This window comes from Bolinopsis microptera, chromosome 11 (assembly GCF_026151205.1).
Source record: "Bolinopsis microptera isolate Bmic1 chromosome 11, MBARI_Bmic_1.0, whole genome shotgun sequence".
Taxonomy (NCBI): Eukaryota; Metazoa; Ctenophora; class Tentaculata; order Lobata; family Bolinopsidae; genus Bolinopsis; species Bolinopsis microptera.
This window is the reverse complement of record NC_087082.1, coordinates 1,133,431-1,151,306: the sequence shown is the minus strand read 5'-3', so window position 1 is coordinate 1,151,306 and position 17,876 is coordinate 1,133,431. Positions and strand designations below refer to the sequence as shown.

Genomic DNA, 17,876 nt, shown 5'->3' with positions numbered 1-17,876 from the left:
TGTGTATTCAGTATTGTGTATAACTTAAAATGTGACTGAAGTGACTAAATTTCAATCTGTTGAGGGATTGCTGGGGCAATATTTTCGAACGGTTTTATTTTTTTGATCATTTATTTTAAAAAGCATTCGCCTCTTAAATGTTGCCTCTTAAATGTTTCCTCTTAAATGTTGCCTCTTAAATGCTGCTTCTGAGCACGATAGGCCTCCTAAACTAATAAGAATAAAAGAGGTTTTTTATTAAAAATGTTCAGCCCTGACAGCATTGAGCATATTCAACATTTTATGAACAACAACTGCGTTGTTGGTTTGATCATCAGTATTATTATAAATAAATAAATTAGCATTGAACCATTGATATCGGAGTTTATTATTTTAATCTTAATGACAAGATCATCTCAGATAGCTGACAACATTGTCGTTGATGATTGCTATTGGACACTATCACCAGGAAATGATAATTTACAAGGACATCACAATACCTATCAATTAGCTCAATGCTTATCAGTGAATAGAATTAATTCTAATTAAGTAACCTGTAAGGCACTTAATGAATATTACATCATAATTAGATTAAGTATACACTAATTAACACCGAACACTAAAGAGAATTTAAGCTGGATAATCACAATTGAGAGTTGACTCCTTGTTCCGTCAATAGAGTTGCAGTTTCTCAGTTAGTGCTGAACTATAATTATTTTGATGGGGTGCTTTAGAACCTTTATATTTGTAGTCATTCTGAGTTTTGTGTACGGTTTGGAGACGATCCAAAGAACGCCTAACTTCTACGTAGACTGGGAAAATGACAGGTAAATTATATTTTAAACGGTCTCAAAACATGACCCGCACGGTTTCGCTAGGAAAGAGACCACATAACTAGGTACTTCAAATTGATTAATCGAACTTCAGATTTATATAAAGTCGTCGAGTGACGATTATGACTCTTTGCTCACGTGACTATCACGTGTTGTTCAGGTTTGTAAAGGACGGTAGCGGGTGGCAGTACGTGGCGGGAGGGTTTCACTACTTCAGAACTGTGCCGGAACAATGGGCCCGGACCATCTCCACTGCTAAATCAGCAGGTATACCAATCACGGTCCATCCACGATCTTTACTTTTTAACTCAGCAGTACACTACAGGACCAAATACTCGACAAAGGTCAGGAAATTGTCGTTGATAAACAGAATTTCCTTGTCCAAAATGTTTGTATGAGTCAGTCCTTTTTGTTTTTTTGTTCATATTTCCTAACATAGCTCCGTAAATCAGGACTAAACACAATACAGAGTTATGTGACTTGGGACAAACATGAACCTCAGAAAGGAAACTACGACTTTAGTGGAAGGATGGATATTGTCAGGTGAAATCTTTATTTTTCTGGATAGGCGGGTTTGCTACCGGGGACCCTACTTTATACATAGTACAGTTCAGAGCTTTCGTATTTTACATAGCGACAGCATAATATGATTAGATAACTAACCACACCATTTAAATTTGTGTGCTATAATCTCAAGAAATGGGCAACATTGATGGTTTATTAGGTCAGAAGGTTTGCCCACTCTAGACATTTCGAAAGTAAACAATAACCTCCGTTTCACTACAGACTGTCAACCACTCTTTATTGAAGCTACTTCAGGTTCATAGAAGAAGTTCAGAAACAAGACATGGCCCTAATCCTGAGAGTAGGGCCCTACATTTGTGCAGAAAAGAGTTTCGGAGGTCTGCCAGCCTGGCTTCTCACTGTCCCTCATATGGAGGTGAGTTAAATTATAATTTATCCTGAACTCCGAACTTTTCATAAACTAATTACATATAATTTGTGTGAACTGTTTCCTACTTTAATCATGACAATAATGAGGAACTTTCATAATCTTTGTCTGGCAAAAATATTATCTGAACTTTAACCAATTTATCGTCCTAAACCGGAAGTTTTACGTAATCATCACAACACTAGGTGAGAACCACGAACCCTGCCTTCATGTCAGCAGTAAAGGAGTGGCTGGGGGTACTGTTAAAGAAGATCCGTCCACTGCTGTATAATAATGGGGGCCCCATCATCATGGTGCAGGTCAGTGGTACTGCTCGATGTAACTTACATTTAGATCATTTTGTAATTACAGTAGTTGTCTTATTTATCTCTTTTAAATTAAAGTTAGAATTTCTTAATTTGATTACTTTTTATCAGTTTACAATCACATTTATCCACAAATACCAGAAAATGATAACAAGTGATAAACATATAATATTAATAAAAACAAATATTTTTAATATAAGTCGCGAATAGCATTATCTCGCAATGCAATGAGAGGGGGGTTTAAAACAAAAAGATACAAATCATAAGGATTAATTAAATTTTGTACAAAATTTTGTACAACCAATGATTCCAAGTAAAAATCTAAGTTCATTATAACAAAACAGTAAAGTAAGTTTAACATGCTATTGATGTTTCATAGCATCCATGATCAACTATTTGATAGTTAAACACCTCATCTTTACACCATTTTATAATTCTTCTGATAAATCATAAAATGATAGTAGTGCTTCATGTGATCACATTTCCAATTAATTAATTAGTGGACGATGACTTCGCCAGAAAATTAAAACTCCTCCAGTATCCTAAACTCCTCAGAAGTCACTGATCGGATGGCGAGCAGTTATAAGTAACAGAATTACCAGTTATAGAACCAGCCCACGGCTTCGTCTCTAAAACACACCTCGGAATAAACCCTCTGACCAGCTCCCCCACATACCTACCAAACCGCTGATTAGTCATGGTGTAGAGTATGGGGTTACAAACAGCGTTGAGTTGAATAGCGTGGAATGCTATAAGTTCTAAAAGAGGTGGCACGTTTGGGTCCTTGGTTTTCCAGATGACGTAGATAACGTAAGGGGTCCAGGTGGCGAGGAAGCATCCCGAGAGAAGACACACTGTTGTCAGGGGGTTGTTCTTCTTTTTAGGTTTCAGCCCCACCGCTACACTGCTGCTACGGAGCTGATGGGTTTGCAGGAGTCTGGTTCCTTTGGGTAGTGGAACTGCCAGCTGAATGCTCTCCTGATGTTTCCTCCTGTTTCTAGATCTCCTCTTCAGAGAAACACTGATAGCACAGAGAACAGCGTTAATAACGGTAGTACCAAGTATCGGCAACATGATGATACTCCCCAAACACAGCGTTACAACCACAGCAGCATCCTTGTTCTCATACACATCTGACACACACGCCGCGTACGTCCTCACAAACACAGCCTTGCTCTCATAGGCCAGTGCCACAGATACAGGTGCCAGAGATAACACCCAGGTGGCACCCACTATCACCCTGGCTCGGAGGAGGGTGATAGCCCTGTAGGGGTACACCACAATAAGGAGTCTGTACCCCGTGAGAGCTAGGATAGTCAGGGTGTTCACTGAGCCAGGGATGAAGGCTATAACAGCGTTCACAAAGCAGTAGCCACTACCGAGGATGTACCTGCCCGCAAGGTAGGTGATAGCACTGGGGAGGACGTTACAGATGATGTACAGGAGATCAGCTACAGCCAGGTTCTGGACCAGTAAAACAGATACTTTGTCTAGTTGTATAGCGTTGTAGCGGATGGAGGAGTAGACGACCAGAGTGTTACCAAGGAGACCGAGTGTAGTGACAAGGAGAGTGTAGGTAGCGAGGGGGACAACAGCAAGCGTGCTGAGTAGCAGGGTGTTAGTGGTGTTACTTACACCACCACCGAGTAGCAGGGTGTTAGTGGTGTTACTAACACCTCCAGCGACACTGTTAGTGGTGGGGTCTGCAGCTGACATCTTTACAAGGTCTGATCATGTGCTCTGGTGGGTTCGGGTTAGATGTTATCTTTTTTTTATTTTTTTTATTTTTTTATTTTTTTATTTATTTTTAAATATGCAACCTACTAAAACCAATGGGGCCCTCCCCGGGGTCATTACGCTCGCATTTGCGGGAGTCGTCCCAAAGGTGTGAAAGTAGGTCAAGATTTGTTCACACCAAGCCCTAGCATTGCTATTTGCTGACCATCTGCCTTCACTGAAGGTATGTTTTTAGAGAGTGGAGGCCGACCGTCAGCTTGGGATGCAGGGCCAAGTGGTCAACAACGTCAAGGCCCCCTTCCACATGGGCCATGTTGGTTTTGGCAGATACTGTGGTAATAAGATATGAAGTGAATGAGTGAAATGAAGTGATTGAAAAGGGTGTAAAAGAGGAAGAGCTTGTAAGGTAGTTTAGGAATGGAAGGAAGCAGGGCATGTACTACAAAAAACAGTTAGTAGTACTGTAAGATAGTAACAATAACCATTGATAATAAAATAACAAAGACAGCAATATAAATGGGGTGGACAATTTGCCCTAATCGGCCAAGATCGACACAATAGAACTTTTGTGGCCTATTTTGTCTCCAGTAAGTGAAAGTTTAAGAAGTTTGATATATCCCTGCCAGATCGGCATGTCCCCTGCCTGAAATCTTTTGCTAATGTACCATTTGGCAACAATATTAAAATAATTTATAATTGTTGATGTTATCTTGATTGTAAAGCACGCAAATAAGTTATCGAGCTATTGTAATCGCAATTTGAATTACTACGTCTGTACTCTGTATGTATTATGTAGGAATGAAAACGAATACAGCTGGGCTTAAGAATAAGTTAAAACATTTGTTGAGGTTGAGAAAGATGATTTGCCAGTACAGAATACCGATGTTTATCCGCTGCACTCGGCTAAAGATAAGGATAGATAGATAACGTTATCTGATGGAGTATACTCGAAACAGACTAAGCTCCCAGACATCTGGACATCAACCCATTTCAGGTTAACTTCTTATCTGCCCGTATGCGATTCAAATAGGCTGTTAATGTCGTAATCTAATCAGTTCATGAGATCTAGGTCACAGTTGATAAATTAATATTGTTGACTATTGTGTAACTTCACTAGTGAAAATTATGTCGGGTCTATCAACTGATTGGTGATAAAAAAAGCTGCACCTTTCTGGTCACAATACACTAACATCACCCACAGCAAACGGTTCAACTCAGTGACTGATGATGGGCAGATTGTAATATTTAATAGGACAATATGAGGTAATTCTAGTACAATGAGTTGCACTAATATCGTTATAATTGTGCTCGTGGACCCCAACATTAGCAGAGCATGTGGGTACCTTTAACCTTTTATAGCATGTTAGTAGCATATTGTTATAAAGTCTCTCAGCCTCAGGTTTCAGCAAGGTCAAACTACATGCATGATCAACCAATCAGATGGCTGCAATTTGACGAGAGGGTCACACCACTATAAAAGTGGGGACTGTCTCCTTGCACCCTCATGAACATTAGTCACTAAAACAACCGGTTATTGGTCACTAAATCAGCTCCATAACGTTGGGGTAGTCTAACTGTGCGTTCTGCAGCCTTGAGCCACGAGGTCCTCGGAAATAACAACAAGACAAGGCGAGTGAGAATACAGCAGATCATCCCAGCCGAATAAACTATAATAATTCCGATATTATTCAATCTTTGACATTCAGGATAATTAAGCTACATCTGAAGTAAGGGTGCAGGACTGAAGGAAGCCCCTAAATTCCCAACAATCACCGCGATCATAATGTGCTTGGTAACAGAATTATGTCGTTCATAAATTAGTAAGGATCAGGTGATGATCCTGACTTGCTGTATTCAGCATTAGTATATCAAGTAAGAGAATAATAGCAAATACAGATTACAGAACAGTTGTATTCCTCCTTACTTCACAGTAAACAGGTACTGATTTAGCGCTACATGTAGGGAACTCTTTTGTACTGAGCCAGTTAGCTCTGGTATTTCCTGTAAATACAGGATACTAAAGGAAATGTCAAGCCATAAAAAGTCTTGGCAAGATGGGTAACGAAAGCGGGCATAAATTTTAAATATGGCAAAATTTTGGAAAATAATGCAAATTATTAAATTGGTGTAAGGGAAGAGTTGACATGTCATAATTATACTACCCGACACAGATCTAGATGTAACTATTCAGTACTCAGCATGTTGCAGTTGGAAGGGAAACACACAATATTAGGCTAATAATCAGCATACTACTCGACATATAGATTTTAATTCGATATTCAGAAATTTCAGAAAGAACCATACATTAAGATCGATTAAAAAATTAAGAAGTATCGCTTAATGGGATTTGTTCTTGCGACTAATATTAATTGATCACAGTCAATAACAAAAAAGTAATAAGTTGGTTTACCGAATGGCGGGGTAAAAGGCGGGGGACGCGTGACAGCTCAGATTCGGCGTGATAAGTACTTAGTGACAGAATTTCGTGGGGAGAAGTATCAAACTTAAAATTATACTTTTAACATCGGCTACATTCGACAAATACAGAATTATTTAGATACAATAATTTCTGTAGCTCCTTTGAGAAGATACTGACCTGCCTGAACTCGGCAAGATGATTTCAAGATTTATTGCATGATTCTAGAGCAGTAGAAACCACGAATAGATTAAATCTATATTATACCGGAAGAAAATTCTTAGATCTCGTTACGAAAACTTCAATTTTCTAAGCATAATTAAAGATATCTCTCCGCAATGCGGTGTTTTAATTTCAGAGAAAAATTGAACAGCATTAAATGGAGTAGATTAGAGTAACTAACGTGAGCGACTTCATATACAGATGGGATACATAATTATTATATAATATATATTTAAACGTAAAAGTAAGTAAAGATTAACATCCACCCTCGACCTTGTTCACAGACACACTAGCCAATGACTAGTGTGTCTGAGAACGAGACTAGTAGTCACCTTTACCTTGTACAATTATGGGGTAAGCTCTCTTGAGAAATGTTTGCGTTAGTTATGTTATTTATATGAGATATTATGACGATTCTATGATAATTCATGATCTAGTTATATCTTTATATCTAGGTCGGTTTAGGGGCACATTATGTGTGATGACGAACAAAAGATATCTACACAGAGGGTTGTACTTTGTCTCATATTATATGTGATGACGAACAAAAGGTATCTACACAGAGGGTTGCACTTTGTCTCATATTATATGTGATGACGAACAAAAGATATCTACACAGAGGGTTGCACTTTGTCTCATATTATATGTGATGACGAACAAAAGATATCTACACAGAGGGTTGCACTTTGTCTCATATCCATTAAAGTCATGAAGGCATGGTTGTATATTTATATTATTACTAAGGGACCATAGTCACATCACATTTCGTAACATTGTGTGATATAAACCTAACAAGTCTACTCCTAAACCCTATAAGAGTATACTGAACCCATGAGAGTGGGTCCACGCGCCGTCGCGGTAGGCCGTAACCCTGGAAACACGAGAGCAACCCTAAGATTTCGGAGTAGGGCTCCAAATCTTTTTCGTGAACTCTCAATCACCCAATAAAACGTTCTGGAATCGTTCTTAAATTTTAGACTAACTTTTGTATTTTGGTACAGCCCAGTGTGCACCACAGTTTTTTGTAACCTTGAAGATGTGCTGTAGTACTATTGTGTACTGGGTGTATACTCATCCTCTACTGTGCTGTAATACTACTGTGCTGTAATACTATTTAGGACAATACAAACTATACTAATACTATTTAGAACTCCTTTCCCTAATAAGAGCATTTTCACTTGTCGCAACAACCGGGATAAAGATAATTTTACACAGAATACACTATTTAGGACAATACAAACCAAAATTGTTTGTCAGATATTTATAACTAAAGAGAATTATTGCCATGGCATCAAAGCGTAAGAGCCTAACGGATATTTTGATATCGAGACAATTCAAGAGTAGTTCATGCCACAAATGACGAATTCATTATTTTCATAGATGGATAATTCCTGGACACAGTAAGAAAGAACAAATATGCGCAATTTTAAATGGTAACTAAATATAACTTAAAAGGAAAATTCTCAAACGATCGGCATGGCTCACACGGAAAGGTCCTTACAACGGATTCACTCAAAGAGCTATTAAGCACTTACGAAACCTTAGTCTTTAAAAATAGCTATTAACTCTACTTAATTAACTCTACCTAATTAACTCTACCTAACTGCTTATAAAATATAGAAAAACACTGTTTAATACTTCGCTTGCCGCCCAATCAAATATTTCTAAGAGATAATTCTAATGAAAGATGTGACAGCTGATGTCGATTAGGAAGGAATAATGTAAATGTAATGACATTTAGTTCTTCATTAGAGAGTGCCGCCTTTAGAGAGTGCCGCCATTAGAGAGTGCCGCTATTAGAGAGTGCCGCATTAGCAGTTTTTACTCAAAATGATAGTTTTACCATAGTTGGTAATTGATAAAATAAATAGATGGTGATATTACTGCTAAACGGTTAAACGTAAAGTTTCTGAAGCGGTTGTGGTAGTTCCAGAAAATTTAGAATCGGCTATGAGTATGAATAAGATACGAACATATTATGGCAAAATGTAATCAGCAGTACGTGAAGAGTAACTAAAGAGAAACTAAAGAGTAACTTAAGAATAACTAAAGAGTAACTAAACAGTAACTAAACAGTAACTAAACAGTAACTAAAGAGTAACTAAACAGTAACTAAACAGTAACTATTCAGATAGAGAACGAATACGGAATATTTGGGTGTGACGGAGAATACCTCTCACAACTCTACGACATGTTCTACTCTCAGCTGGGAGACGAGGTGGTCTACTTTACTACTGACGGACCAGGAGATTACACTTGTGGATCTTACAACAACACCAAGGTAAGACGAGGTGGTCTACTTTACTACTGACGGACCAGGAGATTACACTTGTGGATCTTACAACAACACCAAGGTAAGACGAGGTGGTCTACTTTACTACTGACGGACCAGGAGATTACACTTGTGGATCTTACAACAACACCAAGGTAAGACGAGGTGGTCTACTTTACTACTGACGGACCAGGAGATTACACTTGTGGATCTTACAACAACACCAAGGTAAGACGAGGTGGTCTACTTTACTACTGACGGACCAGGAGATTACACTTGTGGATCTTACAACAACACCAAGGTAAGACGTGATACCTCTCGGAGCAGCCACAATAAGGTGATGTTCTACAACGAATTCAATGAAATTTAAAGAATTTCTCGGCAAAACATGCGGCACTTTTAGCCGGACGATTGACTATCTTGTGAGAATAATGCTGTCAAGTAGCTAGTTACAGAAGCAGGAAAATGGTCAGCAGACCCCGGCAAGTGCCGGATGTGACAACTGACGTGACAACAAGGCTCACATGAGACAAAATAACCTTAATACCCAAAATGCCGTTGCAATTGAGACGTCGCGGCAAACGATAAAGATAAGGCATCTGCGAGAGAAAACCTTAGGAAATGTTTGTGGAATCAGTCACATACTTTGAACAATTATTAACGTAGACAAGTGGTATTTTAAAAAATTATTTGCTGAGGCTTGTGATTGTTGACCGAAATGTTTGGATTGTCTATAATCGAACCCTATCCCAAAGCCAAAGTCAGTCAGAAATTAGAAGTAAATTTGCATTAGAAACGCTCAGTAAGTTGTGGGCGCCGTTTCAAATTAAATAGCAAAATTCACACGTTTAAGAGTTTAAGTGATATGAATCAGTGCTGTTGAACAAAGTTGGACAAACAATCGTTCTAAAAAAGAAACCTTGACACTACATAGGCTGAGATATTTAAAAATTGTCATTTAAAATATTTAAACTTTGATAATATAAAGTGAGAAACGGCATTTTGATGACAATAGTATCTTCTACGGCCTTAACCCACTTTTATTATTTGCCGTTTTGCCGAAATGCATTTTTAAACCAATCCTTAACTCTACCCATCCCACAGGTACTGACAACAATAGACTACCTGGAGGATAACGACAAGGGCCAGTTCACGGAGCAGTACTTCCAGGACCTCAGAGAGTTCCAGCCCCGGGGCCCTCTGGTTAACTCGGAGTATTACACAGGATGGCTCGACAAGTGGGGCTCCCCCCACAAGACTAGATGTAAGTTTATGTTAAATAAAAGCTTAATAAAAGTTTAAGCAAAAAAATAAAGTTAAATAAGAGCTAAATAAAGCTGCAAGTAGAAACTTAACAAAGAATGTACCTGTTAGAGCGAATAGAGCGGACAGATTACTGGATAGTAATGTGACAAATCACTAGATTATGTTATGATCCCTTCTTGACTCTGGCTAAATTTAGAAACCCAAACTTTTGGACCCGCACATTACAGCGTAATAAATAGCAGAAGAGTCAGACTTAGGATCAGTAGGACCGGAGACGGACGAGTAATGTAACATGTTTCATAGCCAATCAGAGAGCTTGATGCTGGTCACGTGATTACCAACAAGCTTTCTGTTATATTATATACTAACACCCTAACATGTTATTAGAGCAATATATTTTAGTCTGTGTATATTTCACGAGCCGGATTATCGGATATATTACCTGGGTATTATAAGGGGGGAGGCTTTGTCAATAATGAACTTCAGACACTATGTCAACCACTTTAGTTACAGAGGGTCTATATTACAGTATGCGACATACTAAATTCCTATGGTACCAGTTTACTGCTCGTCAAGACAATGAAAATTAATGTGGTTACAGACAGGAATGGCCGGTCCAATTCTAGCCAGATGCACTCAAGTCTGAGTGAGATGATGGTAAACCGAGGCAAGCTATTAAGAGATATACCGAAAAGCAGGCTGACTATCAAACTACCCACGATTCTACCTGATCATTCAACTGATACATACCGCACATATTTAACGGTGGAGACTTTCAACCTCCTTCCCCAATACGGACTGTTCAACTTCACAAGTGACTATCGTAACATGACAAGTTCCGAGTGTTTTATCCCTCGACCAAAAAGTTAACCTTGCATCTGAACATAACCAAGCACAACCAAAACCCCTACGAGCACCTAATAATTCCAATTAAATATCTAATCCATAATTCAATAATGTATGTCAAGGTAAGTCAAGGATGCCAGAAAATCTCGGCTTCTATTTAAGTATTCGAGATAGTTGTAGCTCACGCTGTCGTATAGTTGTCATGGTAGGGGGGGGGGGGGGGCCAACGCCCCAAAAGGCCCCGATTTCGAGGGCCCTTTTTGAATTTTCGATATGTGTAGGGCCTTTTGGGGCCCTAGAATTAACTTCAATTTCATCAAGTTTGATATATAATGCTAAGTGCTTTAATGATACTAGCAGGAACCCGTATTACTCTAAAGTGGTGTCAAGACTCAAGAGACTAAAATAATTATTACCTATTTAATTCGCGTTTTTGACACCACTTGGGGGTCCAAATTTTGGGCACTAAAATAATTATTCCTTGGCCAATTTTTTATTTTTTCATAAAAGCATTTGACTCAGTCAAAAAAATTTCAGTTGTATATCTTTTACGGTTTTTGCGGAAAGTTGCTTTAAAGTTGATGCCGTGGTGTCAGTAAAATGGCACAGATAAATATATATATATCGTCTCGCTTTATATATAGTAAGATTATCTGACTACTTGCACAGTACTTTTATGTTTATTTGAGTGTATTTACATGGAGATTATGGTCCATAAACACTATCAAATAGTGGTCAGGGTCAAAAGGCCCCAAAAGGCCCCGATTTCTAGGGCCCTTTTCGGATTTTCGATATGTGTGGGGCCTTTTGGGGCGTTGGCCCCCCCCCCCCCCCATGGTAGCTAGTTGCGATGGTAGCTAGTTGTCATGGTAGCTAGCCGACTTGGAAACCCCATGATCCGAGCACCACATATGTAAGTCCCTAACAACCCAATATCCTGGCAGCGGCAGTGACTCTAAAAGAAGGAATAAGGAAGCTGCTGTCACTTGACGCCAATCTGGCGCTGTTCGTCTGGCACGGCGGCAGCAACTTCGGGCTGGATGGCTCTGACTACACCGCCACCTCCACCTACGACTACGACGCTCCCATTTCTGAGTCAGGTGAGACACTGTTGTCATGACAACCATGGTTTGTAACAGTCGTAACCATGGCGACCTCAAAAAGGTATCAGGTCTTGTTACTAGATCAGACCTGATAATATTCATTATAACTGCCAGGCGGTTTATTTAGTTCACATAACCACCTAGCTAGTACTCACAAAATAACATACAGTCATCCTGGCAGTCATCCTGGCAGTCATCCTGGCAGTCATCCTGGCAGTCATCCTGGCAGTCATCCTGGCAGGAATGACTCAGTCGCTCTTCCGGAATACTGCTGGCTGGGTTTCCAACACAACAAGACACATTATTAAACTACCTTATCCTCAGGTGACATAAACCCAGACAAATACTGGGCTGTAAGAGATGCCATCGACCAGTTCTTTCCCGGAAACCTACTTCCGGTTCCCGAAAACATTCCAAAACTTAGCGGGAAAACTGTTCATCTCGCCCAGAGAGGGAGTCTTATTGACTTGGTGTCGAGTGAGAATTTCATTGTCTACAATAGATATCCCTTGAAAATGGAGGAAATGGGTACGAATTCTTAGTTTCCTTATATATTAAAGTTTACAGTTTTAGGAATCGGCAAGTTGATACAGATAATGAATAAATTTGAAGGAATGATTGGGTACCAACACTTTGTGTGATATACCAACTATTTCAGATGAATTTGAAGGAATGATAGGGTAACCACACGTCTTTGTGTGATATACCAACTATTTCAGATGAATTTGAAGGAATGATAGGGTACCAACACTTTGTGTGATATACCAACTATTTCAGATGAATTTGAAGGAATGATAGGGTACCAACACTTTGTGTGATATACCAACTATTTCAGATGAATTTGAAGGAATGATAGGGTACCAACACTTTGTGTGATATACCAACTATTTCAGATGAATTTGAAGGAATGATAGGGTACCAACACTTTGTGTGATATACCAACTATTTCAGATGAATTTGAAGGAATGATAGGGTACCAACACTTTGTGTGATATACCAACTATTTCAGATGAATTTGAAGGAATGATAGGGTACCAACACTTTGTGTGATATACCAACTATTTCAGATGAATTTGAAGGAATGATAGGGTACCAACACTTTGTGTGATATACCAACTATTTCAGATGAATTTGAAGGAATGATAGGGTACCAACACTTTGTGTGATATACCAACTATTTCAGATGAATTTGAAGGAATGATAGGGTACCAACAGTCAACACTTTGTGTAATATACCAACTATTTCAGATGAATTTGAAGGAATGATAGGGTACCAACACTTTGTGTGATATACCAACTATTTCAGATGAATTTGAAGGAATGATAGGGTACCAACACTTTGTGTGATATACCAACTATTTCAGATGAATTTGAAGGAATGATAGGGTATCAACACGAGTTAACAACCCCACTTGTTGACGCTCAGTTACAGCTACACGGTTTACATGACAGGGCTTACGTTCTGGTGGACGGACAGTTCGTTCAGGTACAAACTTTTAATACTTAGATGAGAAAAAGTAAATGTTCCACATGTACACTGTACAGCTATCATAAAACTTTTAACACCTCGTTTATCAATCACCAGCTTGCAAGATGCTTTTCTATTTCGAGACCAGGTTGTAATATGTAGAATCAGGAGTTGTCAGAACTGTTGCATAATGTAATCATTAAATATCATCATTCCTTAATCTTATTCTTTGTAGACAAAAAAAGACGACACGTGTGACGTGTCATTTATTTTGTTACGCGAGAGCGATTAACAAGTTAACTTATCAAGTCTTATACTTGACAATTTTATAAATATCTCCGGGATTTCGACGCGGGATCATATTATCACTCAGCCCGGCCCGCTGTTAGATAAACATCTCAAGGTGATATCATCCCGCCCCGGAAATTTGTATAAACCCGGCCCGCTTTTTAGTCGTAACTGATGTTTATCATTCAATTCTCCTACTTACAATAATCAATGATACTGCTGATTAGAACTCGATAATACTATAATAGTAGAACAGTTAGACGCGCGATCACGTGGGCGCGTCACGTGCGTACCACGTGCCACCAATAGCATACGCCGAGTCTATACCACGTGACACCAAAGCGCACCACGTGATATGAAACATCGTAACCGTCCACTTCTTTTACACGCAAATTCCTGGGAACGTTGCCAAAGCAGCTAATTCTTGGAATTTCTCCAACGCGTGGCGTGAGAAGTTGGCGACTAGCCAGCTACCCTTGTCCGTGCCCTAAAAATAGTATTGTTTTGCTTGCTCTCCTTCCAGCTCTTGTTCCTGCTAACGTTCAAGCTATTGCTCCACTATGACAGATCGGTTTGACATTCAGATTGATGAACTGCTTTCCAATCGTGTTCCGGACAGTACAGTTAGAGTCAACAACTGGGCTCTAAACGTTATCGTATCACTTGTTATCACCATCACAAATAGAAATGAAAATATTACTAAAATCAGACCCGTATTCCGAAATAAAAACTATTTTATCACTAGCTCTTCTAAAGTATAAATCCCTTGTCGAAATCGCCGGAGATAATTATAATCCATAAACACTTCACGCTCAGGGCTAAATAAATGTAATCCCTCAGCTGGCGCTTCGGGATTACATATTAACACAAAACTCGTGCGCTGCGCGCACTCGTATGTGTTTATCAGATCATCCCGCTAGCGCGGGATGATCTGTTATATAAACCCTTTGCGTGGCGGGTTTATGTTATTATAAAACCACTAGTGTAACCCGTGCCTTCGGCCGGGAATTTACTGTCACAGTTGCAATGTAAAAGTATACAACCGCATTATATATTTGATATCACGCATAATGCTGTCTTATGAAAGTATGAAATCTCCCTACAGTTAAAACAAAGCGGCCGCAAGAGTGAGCTGTGATATTACGTGGGGCTAAACTAATTACGGTACATGTTATCCTCCTCGTTCTCTCTCCCATCCATTTATGTCACATTTCTGGAACAAAATCATCAATTAAACCACTTACCACCGGCCGATTTTTATAAAATTTTCTTATGGGCTTCATCAGAGTTTTGTCGGCACTATACCGAAAAAACCAGTCCCGTAACTATTACCGTTTTTTTTGTATAACTGTTCGGAAATTACACACAGACACACAGACACACAGACACACAGACACACACACATTCTGGTCTTATTAAGTTGATATACAGACTCACAGACTGTTACCAATACACCCAGGTTGTGAGAAGAGAGGAAGAGACAAGTTTCCCAGTGACAGCTCGATCTACCATAACCATACTGGTTGAGAACATGGGATACATGGCCTGGCTCAGCCAAGGTCTTGGCGACTACTCAAATGAATACAAAGGTAAGGGACCGTGATGAAATCAAGTTTTTATTTTATTTTTCTATTATAAAACCAGTAGGTATCGCATATTAATAACGAGGGTCAAGTAATTGCAACGATGCTTATCTTGGTATGTAACTCAAGGATGTAAAAATCAAGAAATATCAAAATAGCCTGTACTGATAATGAACCAACTGATAAGATTTGTTAAGTGGCGTTGTCTGACACGAAGTATTTAAAACAGGTATGAAGAATGTGACAGTAAACGGAGAGATTCTCGAAAAGTGGAAACATTACAAAATGGAAACCAGCCGATTACGAACTACACGTGATGCCCATATAAGGAGTGATGATATCACCAGAAACCATGACGTCACCGGTCCAGAATATCCCCAAAACAGTACTCAAGTACGACATTGGTACAACGAGAAACCCTTGCTGAATAAAGGACCAACTGCATTTTCTGGTTAGTTCTAATATGAGAGTGGCGGTGTTTCGTAGACTGTAAGAAGCACAGTATGATTGAATGAATTTACAACCTAGCAAATAGTACAAATAGTACAAATAGTTACAAATTTGGTTACAACCTAGCCCTGCTACAATATGTTAAACATGAAGTTAAACTGTGCGGTGGAATGTTTCTAGGAACTCTTAGACTATGTTTAATCTTACAATTCGATTTTAGCTTTACGGAGTTTTAAGGAGTTTAAATTTTGCTAAGCTATCCTGCCCTCACACTAAACAATACATCAGGCGAGTTAGAGCTTACACTAAACAATACATCAGGGGAGTTAGAGCTCACACTAAACAATACATCAGGGGAGTTAGAGCTCACACTAAACAATACATCAGGGGAGTTAGAGCTCACACTAAACACTACATCAGGCGAGTTAGAGCTCACACTAAACACTACATCAGGCGAGTTAGAGCTCACACTAAACAATACATCAGGGGAGTTAGAGCTCACACTAAACAATACATCAGGGGAGTTAGAGCTCACACTAAACAATACATCAGGCGAGTTAGAGCTCACACTAAACAATACATCAGGGGAGTTAGAGCTCACACTAAACAATACATCAGGGGAGTTAGAGCTCACACTAAACAATACATCAGGGGAGTTAGAGCTCACACTAAACAATACATCAGGCGAGTTAGAGCTCACACTAAACAATACATCAGGGGAGTTAGAGCTGACACTAAACAATACATCAGGGGAGTTAGAGCTCACACTAAACAATACATCAGGCGAGTTAGAGCTGACACTAAACAATACATCAGGGGAGTTAGAGCTCACACTAAACAATACATCAGGGGAGTTAGAGCTCACACTAAACAATACATCAGGTGAGTTAGAGCTCACACTAAACAATACATCAGGGGAGTTAGAGCTCACACTAAACAATACATCAGGTGAGTTAGAGCTCACACTAAACAATACATCAGGCGAGTTAGAGCTCACACTTAACAATACATCAGGCGAGTTAGAGCTCACACTAAACAATACATCAAGCGAGTTAGAGCTGACATCTAGCGAGCTGCTGGACACGTTTGTGGACTCCAGTTGCTGGAGCAAGGGGTTCCTGGTTGTGAACGGGCACTTGGTGGGCAGATACTGGCCGGAGGCTGGCCCACAGTACACCTTGTTTGTTCCAGGTAATTGGTAATTTAGGTGGAAAACATTAAACTGCGAGGAAATTTAAAACTTTCTGGGTGTGGGTAAGCTGTTGGCTTACTCAAAGTACTATGACTACTTCGGCGGAAAAGGACCTAGTTGTCGCCAAACGCTGATGAAATGTGTTCAGAAATTTTCATATTTGAAAATGGGACAGAAATTGGAAAATATGAATTTTCGTTTTGTTAAGCTTTCTGCTGTGAATTTCCTCCTAGATTTGTATTCCATGTATTTTCTACTCAAATGGCATTACCAAGTGGCTCCGCAGGAAACATTTAAGGTTGGCAGAATTGACAGTCAAGAACCTACCAATTTTACCAAGTAAAATAATTAACCTGCTAGGTTGCAGCATTTCAATCAATCAGTTTAGTCTTCCTCTCAGTGGTCGGTCCCAAAATATAGCATATTTCGCGCAACCTGCTGCAATATTCCCCACCATCACCAAGTCCAGAATTTTAGTCCACCAATCGTATCAAAAGTGACACTTTCACTTTCAGGTGTATTTCTAAGGGAGGGAGGCAATACGTTTACAATGGTGGAGCTACAGAGTGTCTGCCAGAAACTCACCCTCACCCTTACCAACGAACACATTATTGACGGGCCCGTTAACGGTGATTTGATTTAATCAAAGAAGATAATTGTTGATCAGGAAAAGTTCAGGAAGTTGAGAGGAAAGTTTGTCATGATTGACACTACTGATAGAAGATAGAAGAGTGATATTCGAACAAAGTTTGCAAATACGGATTTCAAATGACACGAACATTGAAAGTTACATTCATGAAGATTGTCAGACGTCAATGAATGGATTAACGATTAAAAATATAATGATTCAGAAGTGAATCTTGATTGGTTTTGTTCCGTCTCAAAATGGAACTTATACACATATTTTTATTCTTAAAATAGTTAAAACATTTGACGTGTCTCACTATTTATTAGCTACTTCACC

The 17,876-nt window shown here is 39.2% G+C and overlaps 4 protein-coding genes across 6 annotated transcripts in view; 1 reads left to right on the top strand and 3 right to left on the bottom strand.

Moving 5' to 3' along the window:
• Positions 1-17,876, bottom strand: part of LOC134822730 (phosphatidate phosphatase LPIN1-like) — a 582,707-nt gene that overhangs the window by 114,821 nt on the left and 450,010 nt on the right.
• LOC134823294 (uncharacterized) overlaps positions 1-17,876 on the bottom strand; it is a 28,402-nt gene that overhangs the window by 2,638 nt on the left and 7,888 nt on the right. The window lies entirely within an intron of this gene.
• LOC134823057 (beta-galactosidase-like) lies at positions 700-17,767 on the top strand. Its single transcript, XM_063834407.1, has 15 exons — positions 700-806; positions 973-1,079; positions 1,265-1,355; positions 1,632-1,752; positions 1,950-2,063; positions 8,576-8,725; positions 9,821-9,980; positions 11,773-11,928; positions 12,256-12,459; positions 13,296-13,417; positions 15,147-15,276; positions 15,500-15,721; positions 15,951-16,602; positions 16,769-16,911; positions 17,428-17,767. Exons 1-15 carry the CDS (start codon positions 700-702, stop codon positions 17,553-17,555), a joined length of 2,607 nt encoding a protein of 868 aa, XP_063690477.1. The 3' UTR covers positions 17,556-17,767.
• On the bottom strand, positions 2,311-3,805 carry LOC134823295 (alpha-1A adrenergic receptor-like). Its single transcript, XM_063834710.1, has one exon. The coding sequence runs from the start codon at positions 3,783-3,785 to the stop codon at positions 2,628-2,630; it is 1,158 nt and encodes a 385-aa protein (XP_063690780.1). The 5' UTR covers positions 3,786-3,805; the 3' UTR covers positions 2,311-2,627.